This window comes from Panthera leo, chromosome A1 (assembly GCF_018350215.1).
Source record: "Panthera leo isolate Ple1 chromosome A1, P.leo_Ple1_pat1.1, whole genome shotgun sequence".
In the NCBI taxonomy this organism is placed as follows: Eukaryota; Metazoa; Chordata; class Mammalia; order Carnivora; family Felidae; genus Panthera; species Panthera leo.
In genome coordinates this window covers 119,999,627-120,019,532 of record NC_056679.1, presented here as the reverse complement: position 1 = coordinate 120,019,532, position 19,906 = coordinate 119,999,627, and the positions used below count along the sequence as shown (strand labels likewise).

General features: G+C 43.0%; 1 protein-coding gene across 2 annotated transcripts in view; it reads right to left on the bottom strand.

Annotated features, from left to right (window-relative positions):
- Positions 1 to 1,545: 1,545 nt before the first annotated feature.
- KCTD16 (potassium channel tetramerization domain containing 16) overlaps positions 1,546 to 19,906 on the bottom strand; it is a 259,237-nt gene continuing 240,876 nt past the window's right edge. The window contains exon 3 of one of the 2 annotated variants that reach the window (XM_042938322.1): positions 1,546 to 3,631. In XM_042938322.1, coding sequence (XP_042794256.1) covers positions 3,177 to 3,631 — 455 coding nt within the window. In that variant the 3' untranslated portion in view covers positions 1,546 to 3,176. The remainder of the gene's footprint in view (positions 3,632 to 19,906) is intronic. The other variant, XR_006202527.1, reaches the window with a different exon arrangement.

Here is a 19,906-nt window from a genome sequence, read left to right as displayed (position 1 = left end):
AGGCATGCATGTCCAGTAAGATAACTGCCTACAATCATAAAGGATTACACCACAGCATATTCTGGAAGCCACCTCACTTTGTTGTTTTATGACCACATCTCAGTGCAATTTTTTCTCAGCAGGGGGAGGGAGATCACAGCACCACAGTGATCTCACAGTTTTATTTTCCTGTCTCCCCCGTTTCCTGCTAAACATAAGTCACTTCCTTTTTGATAGTGGGTAGGAGGACTTCATAAATGTGTTTCTGACTTCAGGAGATCCATGGACCTGTAGAGAGTGACATCCCCAACCTCACTGGATTTTAGCACTGCAACCTAAGTTGGGGTTCTACACATGATTCCTCATTCATTCGATCCATCGGATGTTCTTAGTTTCCTCATATCAGCAAATTACGGCCCTCATCATAACCAGTATTTAAGAAGTGAACCACATATATCGTTCTGTCCAGAAGTGAACTACAAGTTCCTAAAGCTATTCTAAGTTCTGGGAAACTGGCATGAATCAGGGGTAACCGAAGGTTTAATCGTGTAACTCACTTAGAGCTCATTTCCATTGTGGCAGGCCACACTTTCCTCAGGGGATGACTGCACTCAAACAAGGACAGAAGCTTCCCACGGACTTGGTGGCTCCTCAGAGATTTCCCGATCAGGTCTATATTCATCTCCATAATCAACACCCACAGTTGTCTTAGCTATTTGGACTACGGGTAGGTGTCAGTTTAGAGCTGACCCAGATTAAAACTGTTATTATTGTTTTAATCAGATTTCCTACCACCAGTTTTGTTCACTGGGGAGGTCTAAGGATTGCCTATGGAGAAAAAAATTCACGACGGGTCAAGGGTCAGGGACGTACGCCATGAACATTTTCTTTGCAGTGTTGGGTTTCCTATTGAAAGCAGGCGGTAGAAGCAGTGGGGTGGACTGACATCTTCCTCCTCCTCCAGTTCTTACTAGTGCATCTCTGTCTTGACACCATTATAGTCAGGCCTGAAATTTAAGGAAGCTGGAACTTTGGGCAGTTAATGTAGATGGCAAATTCCAACAGGGCCACAGGAATCATCTGACCTAAGTGAGTTTGGGGATATTTTATCTGTATTCAATTTCTTCTTGACCCATTCAATTCTGTGATTCTTTGCAGGACTGCTATCATTGAGATGATGGTATTTGGGTATGGTATTAAGAAACTTTGAAAGGAAACAAGATATATTGGTAGGCTTTACAAAATTATGTTGTAGTTACGAACAAATGCCTGCTAATATACTAATACATAAACGGACACCACTTAAATTCATAAATGGTAAATCTCTTAACAACTCAACTCCCTAGGTGAACTTTCTTTTTCACTTAAGTAGACCTTTAAATTCCATTTGAACCTCAGGACAGGAAAACATTGGCTGCGTTTGTCACCCAGAGGTGAGGGCAATAATTACAAAAATTCAGAAAGATATCCATATACTAAATAGGCACTAGTAACAGGAATCAAGAGAGAACCTCTTACATAATAAATGTGCATCAACAAAATATTTCAAAAGGAAGCGAGTGGTCATTACTTTTCCCTCCTACAGACATCATCCAGTTGCCTTTATTACCTGTGATACATATACACATACACACACACACAATAAAAAATAAAAATAGGAGTGCTTGGCACACAAACAATGATTGACAAATTATTGTTTAAGTTCCCACTGAAATGCATGAGGAATGCTGAAAATAAAAACTGGTCTTTTCATCCTCATTTACCACAAGCCTATGAAAGACCTATTAGTACATTTATGGAATACAGAACCATATGGATAGATGGCTATTAACAATTTCTTTTTGGCTGTGTCTCTACAGGCCAAAGATGGACTCAAGAAAGATAGCTTAGAAAGCCAAAACCTTCATTTTCAAGCTCTAGTTATCCAGTTGGGTTGTGCATTCATATCAAGGAAATGACAGCCACATCATAGTACAGACACAGCCAAATCCCAGAATACTAAAGACAAGACCAGCTACCAGAAGTAACAATGTAGCACTGTAGTTTGAAAAGGCTATGAGAAATCAGGTAGAGCGTGGAATACAAGTGCTTCTTAAAGAAACAAAACAAAAGGCTGGACCCCTATTCAAGTCCTGTGTGTTGTTCTTACTTCCACAGCCATATAGGGACGCAGAGAACTGAATGCAGATTACATGAAAAGCCCACGCCATTAAAACGTGGGCAGGAAGGACTCTGGAAACATTGAGAGAAGGAAGGTAACTCAGCTCAGGGTGGGGAAGGCTGAGTGTGGGGTCAGGGAGAATTTTCGCGGCTCGGAATGTCTGTTTCTTTAATACAAAGAATGTTTTACTAGCTCTTCTCACCCTCTCCTAGTGCAGACAAAGAGCAAAACCGTACTATGGAGCCTGAGGGTGTTCATTTCAAAATAAGGAAGACAATTTGTTGATGATGAGGGTTACCTGATGGTATAAAGTGTTGCCAAGAGAGGCTGGGAAATCGTCCCAGAAGGGTTTTAAGAAAGGAGCTGAGACTCCTCTGTCTGAAGGAGTCTAAGAGGTTGCTGCTGGGAGCAGGGGTGATCCCCTTAGGATGCCCCGGCCCTGGGGACGTGTGCACTGTGTGTATGTACATACATCGTTGTGCTTGTGTTTGCACAAATACTCATGCGTATGTCGTCAATATAAACTGGCACATAATAGATTTGAGTGAAAAGTCATATAAATCTGCCATTCCCCCCCACCCCATAAACAAAAAGGAAAAGGAAAATTAAAAAAACCCAAACCTATGCCATTGGGCCAGATCTCTTTCTACCATGCTCTCATTCAAAGGAGGGAGGGAGAAGATGAGAGAAAAACCCAGTTGGGGAGAGAGGACTCCCAAGGCCTCTCAGCTACTCCACTGTAGCTGGCTCTCCTTATACTAAGATGCTCAGCACATGGGACCCAGTGAACAAACAAACAAGTAACCAAAAAGAGATTTTCTTATAATTCCACATCTGGAAAGAGATCTACCCTGTGGATTTAAATGTTAAGGTGAACTAGGTAAATAGGCAGTAGTGTATCGATGGGCTACTGTGTTCTCACAAACGTATTGTTAGTTGTTACTTTTCTTTCAAATGTGAATTTCGCTAGGAGGTTTATTTCCAAATGGTGACATGATTTCTTTCTTCTCCCATTGCCCCGCCCCCCGCCCCTCCCCTATAGATGATACTTCCGTAAAAGTTCAGACTGCCAAGGATGTTTTCTCTCGGGGAACCGATCTGGGATTTTGATCTTTAGGAAATCCTGGATGCATTTCTCCAGCTCTTCCTCAATGGAGAGCTTTTCCTTAACAGCTTTTTTTTTGCTGCTCATGTTCGACTCCCTGGAGCCCGAAGTCAGAGTCCGGAGCAGATCGCTTTTCCGCCGCATCTCCGACTGCTGGATCAGCTGCACGGGGCCCTTCTTGATGGGACGGTCCAGAGTCTGGATGTTGGTCTGGCGTGTCACGGGCCCACAGATGACCGTCTCCTGCGGAGAGCTGGCCTCAGACTGGCTGTCGCAGCTAGAGGTGGAGAGGTCGTTGCAAGACGTGCCACTCTCCCCTTCTTTGTCGCCTGCGGTGCTCTTGCAGCAGCAGTGGCAGTGTGAGGATGACCACCTGGAAGGCTCACCTGCAAGGAAGCACAGCACCCAAGGGGTTAATGCCAGCCACCTCAGTCTGGAGGAGCAGCACAGCACCTGAACACACACGCACCCAAGCGTCCACAGCCATGTCTTCAGAAAAAGCAGGGGGCCACACAGGCCAGGCTACAGCATGACTACCCAAAAGCCAAATCTGCTGATGGAAGGAAGTTAGTGGTCTACTGCACAAAAGGAAGGATGGCATCACGCTTCCGTCCACAGGCATTGTGACCAACGGCTCAGCTGTACCACTCACTAACCTTGTCACCCCGGCAGTCCCCTTCCATTCTCAGAGCTTCAGTTTCCTCACTGGGAAGGTGAGTATAATCATCCTCCTACTACCTTGAGTTGTAGGGAGGATTTAAATAAATCAAGTGAAATGCTTAATGCAGTGCATGATATTTACCCTCCGTAAATGCTACCTGATTTTACTGTGGCTGACGTTAAACCCGGATCCAAAGCTCCACGTTACTGTAATCAGGTACAAGAGGGGAAGGGTCAGGGAGGGCTTCTTTTGTGGCAGCCCCCAGGTGAGTTCTGCACAGCCATCAACTCATGGGAGCCGTATGATAATTCTATGAGCTCAGTAGCCCCACTCCTAGTTCCCATACAGGGAAACTGAGACAGACCCTGAGAATTTAAGAAACTTACCCTAGTTTGTACATTTTGCAAGTGGCAGAGCTGAGATTTGAATGTAAATTTCCCAAATACCATAACCAAAGCAATTAATCATTCTTCTTGAATTTGCTTGACTGTAAAAATTCCTGCGTTTCTTTCAAAAACAATGTTCAGGGTTTAACTTCTCTCTGCAGTCCTTGCTCACCTCTCCTCAGAAATATTTATCACTTTTTTCTCTGAATTATGGTTTTGTTTTCTAAGTGCCTCTATTATTGCACATATCACATTTTGTTATAATTCTTTTTTACTTTATGCATTTCAGCTATTCACCATGAGCTCCCTGAAGTGGGCACAGCATAGTGTCCATTGTTGTAACCCCAGCAAATAGCTCAGACTACAGTGCACAAATTCAATAAAAGGCTGTATCCTAACAGTCACTTTTAAGTCCTGGATCTAGCCACACCTGAAGCTGGTACTGTCAGTAGGCTTTTAAGCTCTATGAACCATTGTATTATATTTAAGCCAATGTGAGTTCCTCTCTTCCTATTCCCCTCAGTCTTGACTCATAGCATTGCATTCAGCTGTTTGGAGACAGACTCATTTTTCAGATACGTGGTTGGTGACTCTCTGAACTAGAAAATCTACAGTTAGGGAACAAAGCAAGTTCCTAAACATAAGTCACTGCCCCCAGCCTTCTATGCTCCGAACAGTCTTCTTAGAGTCATGAACTTGATACTATCTACTCATCGTATATTATATGCTGGACATTTCATATAGCTCATTGCATTTAAGCCATAAAAAATAAAGGGAAATGAGTCCCCTTTATGATGCTAATATTGAGGACAAGGATAATGTAGTATCTTTATGTGTTTAAAAGGAGACCCAATTTTGATTTGTGCTATATCTTATTCTCATAAATAATGGATCATATTATAATAAGATCCCACTTTAGTGCCATTTCTAATATGGTCAAGGTAGAGGAAACCTAAAAGGGAAAAAGAAACTATTTGCAAAGTTATGTCCTGTCTTCTTGTAAAAGGCCTGTCATCTACATATCTAAATAATTTAAATATTTATAGACACTTATCTTAAACATTTTCCAGAGGGAGAAAAAAAAAAAGAGTCCCTGTGAATCGCAGCTCCCAACTCCACAATTATCTCTAAAGTATACCCACTCTTTCAGACCACTTTTTAAAATGTGACTGTAATCATTGTATTTATACACCCATTAAATGAAATGCAACAATCCAATTAGCCAAAAGGAATCACCACAGCAATAATGTTCTACTTCTCCCGGGCTATTACCAATAAATATCTTCCATGCAACAGGGAAAATGCTCAACATGTACCAGCTGGTGACTGAAAATATCAGCAAGAGAAAATGTTTTGTCTGCCAGCTCAGATTCTGAGGGTATCATTTCTCTCCTTCTGAAGGCAGAATCTGCCTCCACCTCTCCAAACCCAGCCATCCCTATACTAATATGACTTGATGGAGAAATGGCTCGAATGCACTGGGCCAAAAAAAAAGTAATCATATCAGGCCAGAGCTGATCCAGTTTGATCCTTTTTGAGAAAAGTGCAGAAACTGACCTAAATCTTAAGAAAAAGAAAGGAGAGGAAAGAAGAGACAGATAGAAGGGAGAAAAAGAAGAAATATATGCTGAGATATGCCTGCCCATTATCTCACAATGAAATGACAAAAAATTTTGGCCATAAACCCTGCTGAACAAGCAGAAGTGCAAGCCTGTCCTGTGCTCTTCTCCCTAAGAGTTACCTTCCCTACCAAAAAGTCATTTCCTTCAGTGGACTTGGAGGGACACCCGGGCTCTCCTAAAAGTCAGTTTAGTAACACAAACACCATCATGGGACAGAGCGCTGTGTGTTTCTGCAGAAAAACGTACACAACACTCACTGCACATCCAGGCCAGGAACCTGGGATAGATGCGGAATCCTCCCTAACCGCTGGGCTGATCGTGGATTCCAATGTCAGCTGGGATTCTCCAGCTTCCGGGCAAATAGAAATATTACTTTCCACCTCTTCCAGGCGCTATCACTATTAAAGGGAAATTGAACAACTTAATTTTAGTGGAGCCCATTATACTACCACGTGTTTCAATATTTTATGAGAACATTTGAATGTTTTAACATTTTTGGCAAGATAATTCATAAGAAGGCTTCTGAAGTCTGTATATTAGGTCAGAATCAAGGAAGAGAATGGTATTAATCCAGCTGGAGATACTGTGTGAAGAGTCATCATGAAATGTGAAAGATACTCAAATGTAAGAAGACAGACACCACTCTGTTTCTTTTTTTGGAAGCATTGTCTCTCCGATTACCCGCTTCCCAAGAACTTAAACAGAGCAGAGGTTTTCAACCAGAAGAGAGAAGTGATGTGTGTGGGAGCTGGACACAGCCGCCCTTAAAGTCCCACTGACATGTGCTCAGCAGTCCTGGCAGACGTGGAAGGATCTGCAAAAGGTCAATCTTTCTGTAACTCAAGGTGTTCTAGGATCCCCTCAATTATAGCCAATTACGATCTCATGAATGCCTTGGTGCTTAAAATCATAACATACTTTTGCTCCCAATCTGCTGAGCTTTCTATAGAGGCTGGAACATTTCTCTCCATTTGAAGAGAAAATAGGTTACAACTGATTAGCCAGATACAGGGAGAAAACCATTTCATCCTAAGAAAAGTCTGATTTATTGATACTAAAAAAGCAAAAAAAAAAAAATTGTTTTTCGAGGGGTTTATTAACTCTTTAATGGTCAAACAGCACAACCGCACTCTTTATTTTTAAATAAACCATTGCTGAATTTGTTGGATATTCTACCATTTGTGGTGCCCAGCACAGAATAGAGGTTTGGTAAAAAATGTTTGATGAATGAATGAATGAGCCCAAACACATATGCTGAATTGCATTAAGATCCTAACAGGGCACAGCTTGTAGGCTCCAGAATAAGCCCCACAATTTGTCAGTTTGGATAAATTACTTCACCTCTATGAGCCTCAATTTCCTCATATAAAAAGTAAGACAAGGGGTACCTGTCTGGCTCAGTCAGTGAGCCAGAGTCAGCCAAGTGTCTGACTCTTCATTTCAGCTCAGGCCATGATCTCAGGGTGGTGAGATCCAGCCCTACATTGGGCTCCGTGTGGGCATGGAGCCTCCTTAAGATTCTCTCTTTCTCCCTCTCCCTTTACCCCTCTCCCATGCTCGTGCACGTGCTTGAGTGCTGCTTCTCTATATAAAAAAGTAAAATAAAATAAAATAAGGCCAATAATAGTATCTCCCTCAGAGAGGTTTTAGAAAAATGAGACAATTAACGTGAAGGTGTTTCATGGCTGGCAGGCAGCACCAAGAAGTATTGCTTTCATCTGTACATAAGTGCTCTACTAAAAGCCAGATGCTAACCTACATAAACAAAACAAATCAGGAGCCTGTTAGATAAGATTAGTAGGTTCCCACCGATGGGCTATACAACCAGTTGTTAGGCCTGGCTGGAACATCACGTGAGGAAGGACACAAATGCTGAGACTGGACTCATCAAGAAAATGTATAATGCCATTTAGTAATGTCTGTTGTTGGTGTGGGAGTGGACTGTGACCACAAGCACACAACACAGTACGTGACCAGGGAGACTTTTGGAAAGAAGTTTCCTTTACCGTGCAGGGCTTAGAATTTCACAAATGGATGCATCTTCTGAGATAAAAATTGACTTGAAGACACATAAAATAAATTTAAACCCAGAGCTGGGAGTAATTTGTAGTTTGGATTAACTGGGGAGGAAGCAGGACCCTCAACTGGCCTAAGTCCTTAAAGCTCAAATCTTCCAACATTGTACAACTTGGAAATATTGAGAACCAATCAAGCGAACTGTACGACTGTACACGGCCCCTTTCGACTATAGCCCTAATGGCAGAAGTCCTTACTGATAAAGGAGGAATGAAAGAGGAAAGACTACAGAATATTTCTCCCCTATGAAAAATTCAAACCGAGCCACGTGAAACATGACTTAGCAAACTCACAGAGTGCTTATGCATTTTTAAAAGAGGGAGCTCTGCAATCTACCCACACTTCAAATTCTCCACCTGCTAATGGCTGTGAGCACAATGCACATCATTTACAGCAACAGCTGGGAAAACTGCTTTCCCCTGTCTTCCCTGTCAATGATGTAGGAGCCTGCCAGTCTGGGAGCTAGGTGGCTAGATTTAATTTATTGAGGCTGCTGAAAGACTTTCTTGGTATCCTGGCTGAAAAGTCAATAATGGCCAAATTGATGTTTTCATAATTCTGCTAACCTTGGAAAAGATATTTCATAGTAGAGACTGGGAATAGGCAGGCTGTGCAAGCTTCTGAGAGGAATACATTTTCAAGCCTGGTGATCATCCTTTCTTGCTTCCTTTGCCACTCATGGACATTTGGCCTTGGATGGGCCCAGCTGGGGCTCCTCATTAAGGGGTGGCAAATTTGGGTAAGAGCAGACAGTTAAATCAGTCACGGGTCAGTCGGGGCCAGTCAAGAAAACGCATATGCCACCTGTAATCTTAATAGGGAGAACTGAATATAAGGAATCGGCTAAACAGGGATTGGAAGGATGAAAAAAGGTGAAGAAAGACAGCACTGAAGAGACAAATACAGTAACTGCAGGGGGGCAGCTACCAAACTTAAGGGTAGGGAGACAGATGGAAGACGGAGTCATTAGAACCTGGAAGCTTGCAAGGGTCACTCTGTGGAGGTGGGACCCAGGCATCTGAGGAGGGCATGTGGCCTGCTGGTCCTGGTATGTCTGAAGGGCCTCGCTCTGCAGAGGACAGAACACAACAAAGTTGGGAACTGGGACCAACTGCTTCTGAGATAAATAAAATCTGTGTTAAAACTACAAGCAGCGAGCTGATAAGGAGTCCCTCCTCTGTTCACGACTAACAGCCTTCATCTGGCAACCCCTCTGGACAGCACAGAACCCACCGGGAAGCCCGCTGGGCAGATGCAAAATGAGGTGAGCTGAATCCCAAGCATCACACAGCAGAACGGGGAGGGGTGGGTTTGGGGCTCAGAGACAACAGCTTAATAAGAGCACACTGACCCTGCCACGGGGTGAAAAGAAAAGAAAGACACAGTTCCTGACCTGCTGGAACAGGTGCTCAAATGCAGGAGTCAAGAAATGAAAGGACAGAAACCAATCACCTCGGTTCCATGCCTGCCCTTCTGCCCTTTCTTATACCTGAGGGTTTTGTATTTGTTCTCCCTCTGCCACACTCACTTTTCTGATTTTCACCTGTTTTGTTCTTTTTTGTCCTCCAATGCTTGGCTGAGATGTCGCTTTCTCAGAGCAGCCTCACCTCTATCCCCCAACCAGATGGAAGCCAGTCCCCAGCCTCTAGACCGCTTCTTCTGCACCACCACAATGTGTAATTATGGACGTGCTTCTACATTTATTTGTTTAATGTCTGCTTCCCACACCCGACTGTAAGGCCTGTGTTTGTTCCCTTCTGCATTTTAATGCACACTCCAGGCCACATACAGACTAGTGTTTCAGGGCACATAGTAGTAGAGGCCCAGGAAACATCTGCATGATAAATGAATGGGAGAGGAAATGGATGGGGTGTATAGAAATTTAAATTTTTGGTTCAGAGTGTATGATAGAGACAGTAAACCCTACACACACACACACACACACACACACACACACACGCACGTTCACACACAGGAACGAAAAATTTGACATGCAAATGTAATTAAATTGGAAAATAATGGGGCACCTGGGTGGCTCAGTCGGTTGAACATCCGACTTCAGCCTAGGTTATGATCTTGCGGTCCATGGGTTCGAGCCCTGCATCAGGCTCTGTGCTGACAGCTCAGAACCTGGAGCCTGCTTCAGATTCTTTGTCTCCCTCTCTCTGCCCCTTCCCCTCTCACGCTCTGTCTCTCTCTCAAAAAGAAACATTGAAAAAAAATTCAAATGGAAAATATTTAGGCATATCACTAGACGTTTGATATGCATTGACAACAGTGTGCTGACCAGCAGAGATAATGGCAAGATCCATAGGCATACCCAGAATTGAATAATGCATGTACGTACGTGTGTGTGTGTGTATATGTATGTGTGTATATATGTGTGTGTATATATATGTGTGTGTGTGTGTGGGTATATACATATATACATATATACATATATATATATATATATATATATATATATGTAATTTTTTAAATGACCATCATTCAATCATTTATTGATGTAAAAAACCCTTGGGGGTGTGTGGATGGCTTGCTTGGTTGAGTGTATGCTCTTGATTTCAGCTCAGGTCATGATCCCAGGGTCGTGAGATCAAGCCCTGTGATGGGCTCCATGTTGACCCCAGCTCATGCTCTGTGATCTCTCTCTCTAAGGATATATATATATATCCTTGAAGACATTACACAACTTCAGTAAAAATTAACTTTCCTAACCATTCAACCATGGTCTCTATTCATATTATTTTCCAATTTGGTAATGCTCAGACCTATCCTCCTACCTCAGAATTCTCACCTGTGGGATTTCTCTTTCAATAAAACAATGTGATGGTTTGCATAAAGCAGGAAATGCTGAATTCGGACTTCCTGGCCTACCACCTTGCTCTCTGAATTTTCCTGGATGACTCATTTATTTCCAGGGGCTTTTTACCCTTTTCCAGGTTCTCCTTGCCCTTTTCTTGCTTTCTTCCTCCTTACTGTATTTCTTCCTCTTGGTCTCAGCATTTCTCAGTTGAGATCATTATGAGTTACTCCTGCCTCAAAAGTCCTCATTTCTCTGTTTCAGAGGGAAGTCTTGTGGCCCATCCTGATCCCTTTTCCTACCCAGTCCTCTTCAGCGTGGCTGCTCCATTTTACATTTTTCTTCACCCATTTTTCATAAGCTTGAACTATTCCCCCCAACAATAACGCCCACTATAACTCCTCTCATCCAATACCTAATGGTCTTTTGTCTCTTAGAAGGAAATGTATATGTAATGATGATAGGGTTTATTTGTTCTCTTTTTCCAGTAGAAACACCCTTTTTCTCCCTTTCAAGAACTGCCTCTTCCTGACCCCATACTGTCCTCAAGCGACTGTCACGCATGCTGCCGTGCCTAGCCACGAGGAGAGGACACTGGACCCCTATCTGAACCTCCCATCTCCCAATCGTGTGACCCCAGTTGTGTGGATCAGTCTTCACTGAAACTGTTCTGCTGTAGCTTATGGGTAAAATATGTTCTAGTGTGCAATATCACCAGGCTAGAGGGATGTGAGTTCACTGGCCATCTTTCCCACCAGTTGAAGAGGACATTCATGTGGAAAGAAGCCAACCAACACAGGCAAAGCTGAGAATACTCAAGAGACAGAACCCTACATCTAGCAGTGTCTCAAGCTGGCCCCATTCCTAGGCTTACAATTTCATAAGCCAGGCATTTTCTTTGCTTAGTCTCATGAGAGTTAGTTTTCTGTCCAGTAGAGAAGTAATCTTTTTTTTTTCCTAATGTTTATTTATTTTTGAGAGAGAGAGACAGAGCATGAGTGGGGGGAGGGACAGAGAGAGAATGAGACACAGAATCCAAAGCAGGCTCCAGGCTCTGAGCTGTCAGCACAGAGACCGATGTGGGGCTCAAAGCCACGAACTAACCAACTGAGCCACTCAGGTGCCCCCAGTAGGGAAGGAGTCTTGAACACTCCATTACTTTCGTATGAACACTCAAGGCCTGCCTGATTTACCTCTGTCATCCTTGTGTCACTCCAGCACTAATGTGACCAGTTCTCTAGGGGCAACTGCTCTTACTTGGCTAAACTATTCCATAGGTAACTTGTTTCTTTTATGGGATGGTGCCTCTTCACTATACGAGTTCCAATGAAGTTGGCTAACACTCTCAGACGTACTAAGGCTCTCTTGCCACCTGTTATACACAATTATTCTGATAGTGGATAATAGCTGTATCTCCAAAACCAGAAACTTAGCATAACAGATATAATTTATTGAGAGCCCCCTATGTGCCTATTATTGTGTTCAGTACTTTATAAAATCTTCACAATGCTCTCTTAGGTGGATGTTATTCTTTCCTTTTTGTGGAAGAGGAAATTATAGCTCAAAGTGGTTAATTATCTGATCAAGTTACCCCAGCCATCCCACATGCTGTCCACGAGCCCCACTGACATCTCTGAATTCATCAATGGCAGCTTGGAGGTGGCAGACACTGACCCAAGCCTCCCCGCTCTACGATACAGCTCTCATCTATGACTATGAGGGGGATGGTTCTGTGGCAGGGATGCTGAGCTCCAGCCCAGGTGACAAGGGACTGCAGCCTCTGTGTCACCCTGCTGGCAGAACTGTACAGGTCCCCATGAGGGTCGGAGCAAAGGCCAGGGAATGAGGGCTTTCCGATGTGATTCTGTGCCCACCTTGCTGAGGGCACAACCACTCAGACACAGAGGGCAGATGTCCTTCCCAGGACAGGTAGCCTGATCTCGCGGGCCTGCAATGGTGGCTGTGAGGCCCAGCTGACCTCTGCAGAGGTGGCCAGACGGCACTGGGCCCCGTCCCTGAGACAGGCAGCCTGCTTCTGTATTCCAGGGCCCAGAGCCTGGAATTGCCCCTCCCACCCCAGAACCAGACAACCCTCCTGTCAGTCACCTCCACTCCCAGCTGCCTGCCACTCATACGGACTGCATTTTTATGTGAAAGGAAGCAACCCTCCCACCCCTGAATTAAAAATATGCTCTTCTAGGGGCACCTGGGTGGCTCAGTCAGTTAAGGGTCTGGCTCAGGTCATAATGTCACTTTGTGATCTCTCGGTTTGTGAGTTCCAGCCCCTCATCAGGCTCACTCAAAGCATAGAGCCCACTTTGAATCCTCTGTCACCCTCTCTTTCTGCCCCTCTCCCACTAGTGCTCACTCTCTCTCTCTCTCAAGAATAAACATTTAAAAAAAACCCAGAGGCACCTGGGTGGCTTAGTTAGTTGAGCATCTGACTTTGGCTCAGGTCACGATCTCACAGTCTGTGGAGTCAAGCCCCGTGTGGGGCTCTGTGCCGACAGCTCAGAGCCTGAAGCCTACTTCAGATTCTTTGCCTCCACCTCTGTCCCTCCCCTGTTCGTACTCTGTCTCTCCCTTTCTCTCTCTCTCTCAAAAATAAATAAAAAATAAAAAAAAAAGTGCTCTTCTCTCAAAAAAATTAATCACTTGTAACTTTTAACTAATTTGACAAGTGGCAAACTAAGAATTCAGATCCAGATCTCTTTTATACAAAGCCTCTGCTCTTTTTGTTGGACACGATATTCAGTATCATGGAAGTTTTCCACCAGAGATATTAAAAAGTGGAGTAAGCCCAAAGGGTCCAAGTGTTGACTTTAAGTCATGGTAGTCCCAGTGACTCCAGCACTTCAGTAACTTTTAGAAGTAACCGACTCACTGAGCAACTTGAGAATCTGTAGGACTTTTATCATCACACTTATATAAAAAATGCTAGTTCTGCCTCCCGAGCTGACAGGAAAGAACTGAAGATGACTAAACGAGGGATGAAGTGTTACGGGCACTCCTCCTGCTGTGTGGGCACGCCAGCTCCACCCGCCATGCTTCAGCTCCAACACAGGTGCCGTGCTAGCAACCTGCAGTCCTTGAAGTACTCACTTAGCACAGGAAAAAAAGCCTCTTGCCACTTAACTAAGATAGAATGCTTACTAATACTGCTCCATGGATTTTCAACAACCAACCGATATGTGATACCTCCTCAAAGGCAGAAAAAATCAAAACATGACCATCTATGGTTTAGTGGCAAATGCAAACCTAAACTTGGAGTGATCCTCCTGGTAGAAGGGGAAAAAAATAAAGGGCAAATTAAGCCAGAAACAGAGAACCCTGTGCATTTTATGAGAATCACAGATTCAATAAAAGAGGTGCCTTAAACATTTGTAAGTCACCTTAAAACTATTCTGAAGGGAGTTGGGTTAACCATGAGAAGCACAGCCGGCCATGAGGCGGCCCACCTGGACCACGGTGCCGAGCTCCCTGTGGGAAGGCCCACGCAGAAGCTAAAGAAAGGACCTTTGAGGCCTCTGAGCATCCTTGTTTTATAATGAGAAAGAAAGGGGCCTAACAGTAAGTGTCAGAGCCAAACTCCAAGCCTGGAGCCCTGTCTGGGACGTTGCCAGAGACACAGCTAGGAAGATGTGCAGCTCTGTGGGCAAAATGAAAGCCAGCTGGAGAGGGGCTCACGTCTGGACAGTCTTTCATCTGCGGTGGGGAAATTCACAGGGAGAGTCCACTGCCGAGTCCAGTCAAGGTAAGCAAAACACAGAAGGGTCTGGAGAGAGCAGATTCCTGCCATATGTTCACACGCCTAACGGTGAGAGAAAGAGACAGAGAGAAGGAGGCAGCATCAGTGGTACCTCTACCTGATGATAATGCTGACCTCTGTTTGCACCCACCCTGAGCCACACACAGGGCACTTCACCTGCACCATCTCATCGAATCATTACAACCAGTGAAGAGAGGTGAGGAATTGCAATTCCTACCTCCTGGATAAGAGGCTCAGGGGGACCGAATCTCCTAGCTCCTAGGGAGACTCACATTCCATCAGAGGAATTCGCTTAGAAGCAACTCTCAAAGGCCTTATTTCGAAGTGCATGTACCCACAGTGTAAGAATAAGTATGACACATCAGTGTGCCTCAGTTTATCACAATGCTTGGGCTCAGCGGAGGAGGCCTAGGAATTCACAAATGGCATTAATGAAAAATAAGAATGTCCCACATGTCATGTGCAATGCTAAGTGCTTTATACACATTTTATTCTAACAACACTCTAAGGCAGGGTTTCCCACTACTGACATTGGGCTTAATAATTCCTTGCCATGGGGGCTGCCCTGTGCACTGTAGGATGTGTATCAGCAGGCAGTTCCTGGTCTCTATGACCACCCTCTCCTCCCTTCTTCAGTCAAGGCAACTAAAAACGTCTCTGGGTATTGCCAAACATCCTCTGGGGGGCAAAATCACCTCCAGTTAAGAACCACTGTCCTGAGGTAAATAAACACTGTTCCTATTTTATGATAAGGAAACTGAATTCCAAAAAATTTGACTAATTTGCCCATGAATCATACAGCTAAAAAGGCGAAACCAGGATTAGATTTTTGGTCGATCTGACTCTAAGACTGTTCCACTTGTTCCACTGTTATGCTGTGGTGCTCCTGAGAAATGCTGCCTTTCTGAAAAACAAATCTTCCATTCACAGGAAGTTCCAAAAGAAGCTGAGTAAAAGGAAATGAAGAAAACTGACTTGCCTTTTCACTTTTCATAAAATGCAAAGAACACCTCATCTTTGCCAGGTTATCTTCAGATAATAGAATACAAAGATGTGCAGAATTTAGCAGCTCTGCCTGAATGTGTTATCTCTGCTACATGGTCACTGATTCATTACTGTTCTTTTATTTAGGGTTTCAAAACAGGACAATGGAGGCTCTGCCCAAAGACTTTTCCCACCTGGCCACAGCCTATATTCACAATCACCTCATGATAATAAACGACATCAGATGGAGTGGTTACTACATTCCAAGTGTTGCTCTGTCCTTTCCTTGCAGGATCTCATCTCAGATCCAAAACATCCTTCTGAGGGTTGATGGGGGGGGTTGGAGGGAGGGGAGGGTGGGTGATGGGTAAGTTGGAGGGCACCTGTTGGGATGAACACTGGGTGTTGTATGGAAACCAATTTGACAATAAATTTCATATTAAAAAAAATAAGAAAAAAATAAAAGGTCTCTGCTTAACAGAAGACCATGGGGGAGGGGAAGGGGAAAAAAAAAAAGTTAGGGAGGGAGCCAAACCATAAGAGACTCTTAAAAACTGATAATAATAAACTGAGGGTTGATGGGGGGTGGGAGGGAAGGGAGGGTGGGTGATGGGCATTGAGAAGGGCACCTGTTGGGATCAGCACTGGGTGTTGTATGGAAACCAACTGGACAATCAATTTCATATTAAAATTAATTAATTAATTACAAATAAATAAAACATCCTTCTGAGGTAGTGTCAGCTGTGACTTGCATTTTGCCAAAGAGCTAACTGAGGCCCCATAGCTGACCCAAAGTCTCTAAGAGGCAAGCTGTGATGCAGGCCTGGATGGTCCGGCCCCAGCATTTCCATTACAAGTCAGGCAATAACTAAAGCCTTGTGGTTCAGAACTTGGGCTTTGGAATCAGAGAAACAGGAACGGAGCACAACTCAGCTGGTGACCTGCAGCTTCCTCACCTGAGCATGTTAGAAACAACAACACTTCTCTGGTGGGAGCGCAAGAATTAAGTGGTATTTGTCCGCAGCATGACTAGGGTCCTAGAATATATTTGATGCCATCGAACAATGGGTTTTTTTAAAGATAACTGATCACTTTGACACCCTAACTGGCAATGTTTGTGTTAGTTATAGTTGTGAAAAATTTAAAAGGCAATTTCAATAATGATAACTTGACAGGTAATTTCTTGTTTCTTCTCCTTTTCTTCATCTTCATGTTACTTAACCCAGATCTCTACTTTCCATTCTCATTATGGGCTGTTTACCAAAAAACTAATCCCAATGCATAGACTGATAATATTTAGGAAAACATTGCTTAAGAACAAATACATTACTAGATAAGTTCTCTTCCTCCTGGCTCTGGTGTGACTGCAGTGACTCTAGGGCAAAAGAATTTCTGAAAGGGGGTAAATTGTGTACCGTGATGAGAGTTCAGAGTTACACCTTTATATATAATTTTCCCATTTCTCTTAAGTCATAGTTATTACACACAAATGCACAACCTCATAAAATTGCCCAACTCACTCTTCCCTGATACGGAGAAATACCCTTAAGTCATGGAGCACACCAGGGTTAATTCATATAAAACAGTCTTTGAAGTGTTTTGACAGATATATCCAATATAAATGAAAGCAGAGGGGTACTGCCAACATAAATAAGCACTGACAATTTCCACATAGTAGGGCATGGAAAATAAATGTCTCTCTGATCACCCTGGGGAAGTTACACTGAGAGAGATCCAAATTCTATATTGCTTGGTCTGTGGTTGTTAAATATATTATCTTCTCTTAATTGATGATTAGATCCCTAGTAACACATTCTTTTTTTTTTTTTAAGTTTATTTATTTATTTTGAGAGAGAGAGAGAGAGAGAGAGAGAGAGAGAGAGAGAGTACAAGCAGGGCAGAGGCAGAGAGAAAATCCCAAGCAGGCTCTGCACTTTCAGGTCAGAGCCTGACGTGGGGCTTGAACTCATGAACGGTGAGATCATGACCTGAGTTGAAAGCAAGAGTTAGATGCTTAAATTACTGAGCCACCCAGGTGCCTGTCCCCCTAGTAACACACTCTTAATTGTTAATATTTGGAAAATAGCTAGAAAATAACTGTTTAAAAAGAGAACCAAAAAATATGAGTCCAATTTCATTTTTCTGCATGTGCTTATCTACTTTTCCTAGTACCATTTATCGAAGAAATGATCCTTTCCTCATTGAGTACTCTTGGCTCCCTTGTCAAATGTTAGTTGACCATATATGTGAGGGTTTTTTTCTGGGCTCTTGATTCTGTTCCATTGAACTATGGGTCTGTTTTTATGCCAGTACCATATTGTTTTGATTTCTATTGCTTCATAATATAGTTTGAAATCAGAAAGCCCCAGAAAGCTTTATTTTTCTTTCTCAGAACTGCTTTGGCTATTCAGAGTCTTATGTGACTTCATACAAATTTAAGGATTTTTCTTTCTTTTTTTAAATTTTAATTTCTGTTTATTTATTTTTTAAGTAAACTCTACACCCAGCATGGGGCTCAAACTCATGACCCCAAGATCAAGAGTCACATGCTCCACCAACTGAGCCAGCCAGGTAAGCCTGGATTTTTCTTTCTATTTCTCTGCAAAATGTGATTGGAATTTTGATAAGGATTGCATTAGCTCAAAGTGGATTAAAGACTCAAACAAACTCTGAAGCCATAAAACCCCACAAAGAAAACACAGGGGAAAAATGCCCTGAACACTGGTCCTGGTAATGTTTTTAAAAAAAATTTTTTTTAACATTTATTTATTTTAGAGAGACAGAGAATGAGCAGGGGAGGGAACAGAGAGAGAGGGAGACACAGAATCCAAAGCAGGTTCCAGGCTCCAAGCTGTCAGCACAGAGCCTGACGCAGGGCTCGAACCCATGAATTGCGAGATCATGACCTGAGCCAAAGTCAGTTGCTTAACTGACTGAGCCACCCAGGTGCCCCATGGTAATGATTTTTTTAATAGGACACCAAAATTACAAACAGCAAAAGAAAGCAAAAATCAGCAAGTGGGACTCTATCACACTAAGAAGCTTCTATGCAGTAAAAGAAACAACCAACTAAATGAAAAGGCAACCTATGGAATGAGAGAAAGCATTTGCAAATCGTGTATTTGACAAGGGGTTAATACCCAACATATATAAAGAACTCATATAACTCAATAGCAAAACAAACAAACAAACAAAAACAAAAAAAAAACCTGATTAAAAAAACAGGCAGAGGAACTAAACAGACATTTTTCCAAATAAGGCATACAAAAGGCCAACAGGTACCTGAAAAGTTTCCAGGATGAGGAAAAGGTTGGGGGTTGGGGGCTGGGGGTTGGCGGTTGTGGGGGGAGGATAAAGACAGACACTATTTCAAATTCCATCCCCCTTCCTCACATTTCTCATCTCTTTCCATGAAGACATCTTTGTTTCCATAATTCTATGTGACATGCTTGCATCTATACAGTTGTATAGAGAAGCATGGTGTAAAACAGAAAACGGACCTCAACAATATGAATATAAGATATCTTATATTTTCTATAAGACATTCAGTTTTACTCTTATGTTAATCTTGTCTTTCATTTAACTATTATGACCTCCTGGAAAGTAAGTGTCCATTTGAAAGTTCATTTCTGGCTGAAAGTTATATTCATTCCACTCTGACAATGACTTGAGAAGAGTCCTGACTTAGCACGAGATAAGAAATTATGAAACCTAGTATTTGTACAATACTTAATAGATTATAGAACCATTTCCATTCACTATACCTCATTTGATTCTCTGAAATTTATTCACTTGGCACTCAACTAATATTTGGTGGCTCTCTGCTAAACACTGTCTAGGCCATGGGTTCACAGCTAGCCACAGGGATTTACATAATAACACTAAACAATTAAAAGATAATAAAATTTCAGATAGTGTAGAGGGCTGCAAAGAAAATAAGACAGGATAATATGATGGGGTGACAGGGTGAGAAGGTTGTAATCAACAGATGGAGTGATCAGATGGCATCTCCAGAAAAAGTGACATTTGAGTGGGGACCCAATGTCCAAAAGAAGGTAGCCTGTGAAGATCTTGTAGAAGTGATTACAGGCAAAAGGAACATCAAGTGCAAAGGTCCTGAGGTAGGAATAGGAGAGCATATGCAAGGAGCAAAAAAGAGAGCCTGCATGGCTTGAATGCGGTGACAGAGAAGGAAGTGTAGAAAATGAGGTCAGAGAGACAGAAAGGGGCCAAACTGAGTAGGACCTCAAAGGATACAATCAGGAGTTAGGGTTTTATACCAGGGCATTAGGGAGGAAGGCGTTCACAGAGGAATTACATGACTTTCAGTTGTGTTTACAACAAGCTTACTCTTGCTGCA